The 3,598-nt window shown below is 37.4% G+C and overlaps 1 protein-coding gene across 1 annotated transcript in view; it reads right to left on the reverse strand.

Moving 5' to 3' along the window:
- The window catches only part of LOC102293579, an 8,816-nt gene extending 6,131 nt beyond the window's left edge, over positions 1 to 2,685 (reverse strand). Inside the window, exons 1-2 of the mRNA XM_005952124.3 lie at positions 2,582 to 2,685; positions 1,270 to 1,623 (exon numbers count right to left, since the gene is read on the reverse strand). Coding sequence (XP_005952186.1) covers positions 1,270 to 1,623; positions 2,582 to 2,633 — 406 coding nt within the window. The 5' untranslated portion in view covers positions 2,634 to 2,685. The remainder of the gene's footprint in view (positions 1 to 1,269; positions 1,624 to 2,581) is intronic.
- Between the last annotated feature and the right edge of the window lie 913 nt (positions 2,686 to 3,598).

Consider the following 3,598-nt stretch of genomic DNA (forward strand, 5'->3'; position numbering starts at 1 on the left):
TTTTTTTTACTGAGGAAGGAAAAAAAGGCGATTCGTTCTTAATCTGTTACTCCAGGGAAACACAAAGAGTGCAGGAGGAAGTTCAATCATGCAGAATATGAGTCATTACAGGTCACCTCAGTGTGAACATAAAGCAGCTGACACAGAGTGGATTGGTGTCGTTCATGAAATTTCAGTAAAGTGGAATTTTAAAGTGAAACACTAAATCCAAATCAAAGAATTTATTTTGTGGTTTCAACACAAAAGTGAAATGTCTCCAAATGATCTTCATAAAGTCAGAGAGATCGGTCACCGTGTTGTGTAACGATATTCTTGAGTGTTTGTCAGTCGTGTCAGTTCTCAAGTCAGCGTGAAACTTTCATAATCACAGTTTCTTTTTAGTTTTCTGATCACTAAACCTCATTTTCAGTTTTACAGCAGAGAGCAGCATGTGTGAGATCTGCCACTGAAATGAAAACTCTGCGGTTATAGCGGACGCCCTGGACCACTTTCTCTGAAATGTGATTCTGTACTGTTCCCTGGTAATAACGTCACAGATGGGAATGATGTCAGAGTGGAAGAACTTTATTTACCACGAGCCCACATTGAACACACACTCTCGCTGGCAAGTAAGGATGTGGTTCTGAAATTAATACAAATAAGAAATAACATAAACATCTAGACTAAGATGTTCTGGAGACTAAGAATGTCAAACAAGACTAAGGTTCTGTTCAGTTTTCTGCTTGCAGAGCTGATACAGTTCCTTTTATCCCACATCAACCTTCAAACAAATCTGTTTTTACCTTTAACATAAACCTGTGTGGAGGTTTGAATTCATGTTTATCCACTTAGCATTTTTTGTTTTTAAATCTAATGCCACATCACCAATATGCAAACCACGGACTGGATCTGCAGCCAAATCTATTACCGATCACTCTGCAGACCTTTTCTCATACATACAGTACTTATTCCCATATATTTTAATCTGGCCGAAAACACAGTCACCCAATCAAATTATTTATGCAGAGGGTGTGCGAGAACAGAAACCGCGAAAGTTCAAAGAAGGGGAGGAAACTGCTGACGGTCCACAGATGCTCTGTTAGCCTCTGTGTTAGCAGCATGCTACGACTTCACCCTTCATACTCAAACTAGAAGTGAGCAGAGGTCAATGAATTTAATGTCAATGAATTTAAACTTATTCATTATGTATATTTTAACGTGATAAGTGGAGAACATTTTAACTGAATTATAAATGAGACAATGTTGTTTTTTTGTGGGTGACAAACTCACCTGTGACTGTGAGGTTGATGAAGTGACTGATCTCAGTGTGAACTCTTTTATTTCTCACAGGGTTCCTCACTGCTATGTGACACTCATACATCCCAGTGTCATTAAATGTGATGTTCTTCAGGATCAGAGAAACGTCTCCATCCTTCATCTCCGGGTCCTTCAGCTTTACTCTTCCATGAAAAGATGGATGTTGGTAGTTTTCATAGGAGCGGTTGTTCCTGTAGAAGTAGACGTAGCCGTCTGTGTTCAGGTCAGCTCTGCTCCACTTCAACACTGAGATTCTTTCATCTGTGATAATTTGACACTGGAGAGTGACATCATCCCAAAGCTTCACTTGCAAACCCATCTGTAGCGCTGAAGACAAAAATCATCAGTTTTTATCTTAATGCATCTATGTTTATTATTAATTTTATAATTTTAATGCATGGAACTGATGTTAAAACTGCACATTTGACATTTGCATCTGCTGTGCTGATGCCTAAAGGGAGCAGTCAAAAGAAGTGTTATAGAAATGTAAAAATTTTATCTTGAGATGCATTAACTCCTTCAAACCCACAACGTATGGGCCTGAAAACTGCTGCTTCAAGTTAATTTAAAAGATATACACAAACACTTTGATGAATCAATGATTATTATAACCAGAGTCACCATATCAGGCTTCCAGTATATAATAATTTAATGACATAATTATTATGTCATTTTAAATTACATAATAATTTAAAGTCTAATATAGTTAAATAAAACTATAAAAATATAAAAATAAATTAACTATAAATTAACTATAAAAATATAGTAAATTTGTCATCAGTCAGCTTGATTTTTTGTTTGTTGTTGGTAAATAAATTACACTCGTTTAAGAGTGTAGGGGAGTGAAGAGAGAGTCTGCATCTGTAAGATAACATGTATGCAAACAGGAAGAGAAAGTGAAAGGGACAGCTAATAAAGTATGAACCGAGTGTGACAAATGAATATTTGAACGAATTAAGAGAAAAAGACGTGTGAATCCCAGTTTGTATTTTTTGTTTATAAACTCAGGGATTGCAGTGATGCTACAGATTAACATGCTTATTTAATCAGTCAGTTCATGTGGACATAAGCAATGAACATTACTAGAAACGATAGAATTTTTTACTGTCTGTTGGAGGAAAACATCATCCGGCCAACACTTAAACCTTTACAAACAAAACCATTAACTGGGCACTAATTAACTTCCCATGTGAATTAAATGGAGCTCAGCTAGCATAAACATTGTTCACTTTACTCATGAGTTTTTGGTTTGAGAAGAAATTTTAAAAATGTGTGTTTCACTAACCTGCAGAAACAGATGCTAGAGGCAAAAACAGGAGCAATCTTACAGCAGCCATCTGTAAGCGGAGGGTGGAGAGGGGAGTAGCAGCAGCCTGATAGTGAGACAGAGAGGAAAGCCTACATCAACACCAAGCCTTTTATATAGCGGGGGACTGATCCTAATCTTATCGCTGAAACTGCAGCTGCCACAACACCAATTAGAAATGTTCATTTAACATTTTAGGATATTTATAACCAATCATTTTAACCTTAGAACACTATCACTGGGGGATTTTCACCCGAGCAAATATATTTACACAATTTTCAATATGTTGCATTTGTCATGGGTCCTTGCGTAGCTTCAGCACTGTCTTTGACGTCTTTGAAGGCTGTTTCCCTACCCCAAAGCCCACTTTTTTCCTACAGGCATCTGTTTGGGTTTGTTTGTTTCTTACTCTCTGATTGTGTAATAAAAGTATGAACATGTATTGTATGAAGCGCCTTGAGGCGACTTTTGTTGTGATTTGGCGCTATATAAATAAAATTGAATTGAATTGAACTGAATTATTTATAAGTTACACTTGTGTTTGAATCCTGCAGCTTATCACACATTTGATTTCCATGTGTGACAACTGCAAGTGTCCAGAGTGAGGACAGACTGAGGGACCCATTGCTGCACATCATCTGTGAGGCTTTGCACCCCTGATGATCCACCAGAACAAACTCAGCAGTGTGTGAGGAAGAGGAGGAGGAAGAGCCAGCAGCAGCTGACAGATGGAGAGAATAGACAGACTGTTCCCTGTTTGTGAAGGACTGCTAGGAAAGTTTAATAACTGTCTGTCCTGAATCAGTCTTATTAGGTAATGTTCAAATAATTTTATCATTCCAGTGTTTTCAGTGTGGGAGAAAGTACTCAGGGCCTTCAAGTTACACACTATGAAAGGCAGCAACAAGTTTAATGTTCAGAAACCTAAAGTATGTATCAGCAGCAGAATGGAGCTAAAAATAAATGTTTGTTTCAGTTCTATGAAGCTTTGAGTAT

This window comes from Haplochromis burtoni, unplaced genomic scaffold (assembly GCF_018398535.1).
Source record: "Haplochromis burtoni strain Fernald_Lab_line unplaced genomic scaffold, NCSU_Asbu1 Contig_1167, whole genome shotgun sequence".
NCBI lineage: Eukaryota > Metazoa > Chordata > Actinopteri > Cichliformes > Cichlidae > Haplochromis > Haplochromis burtoni.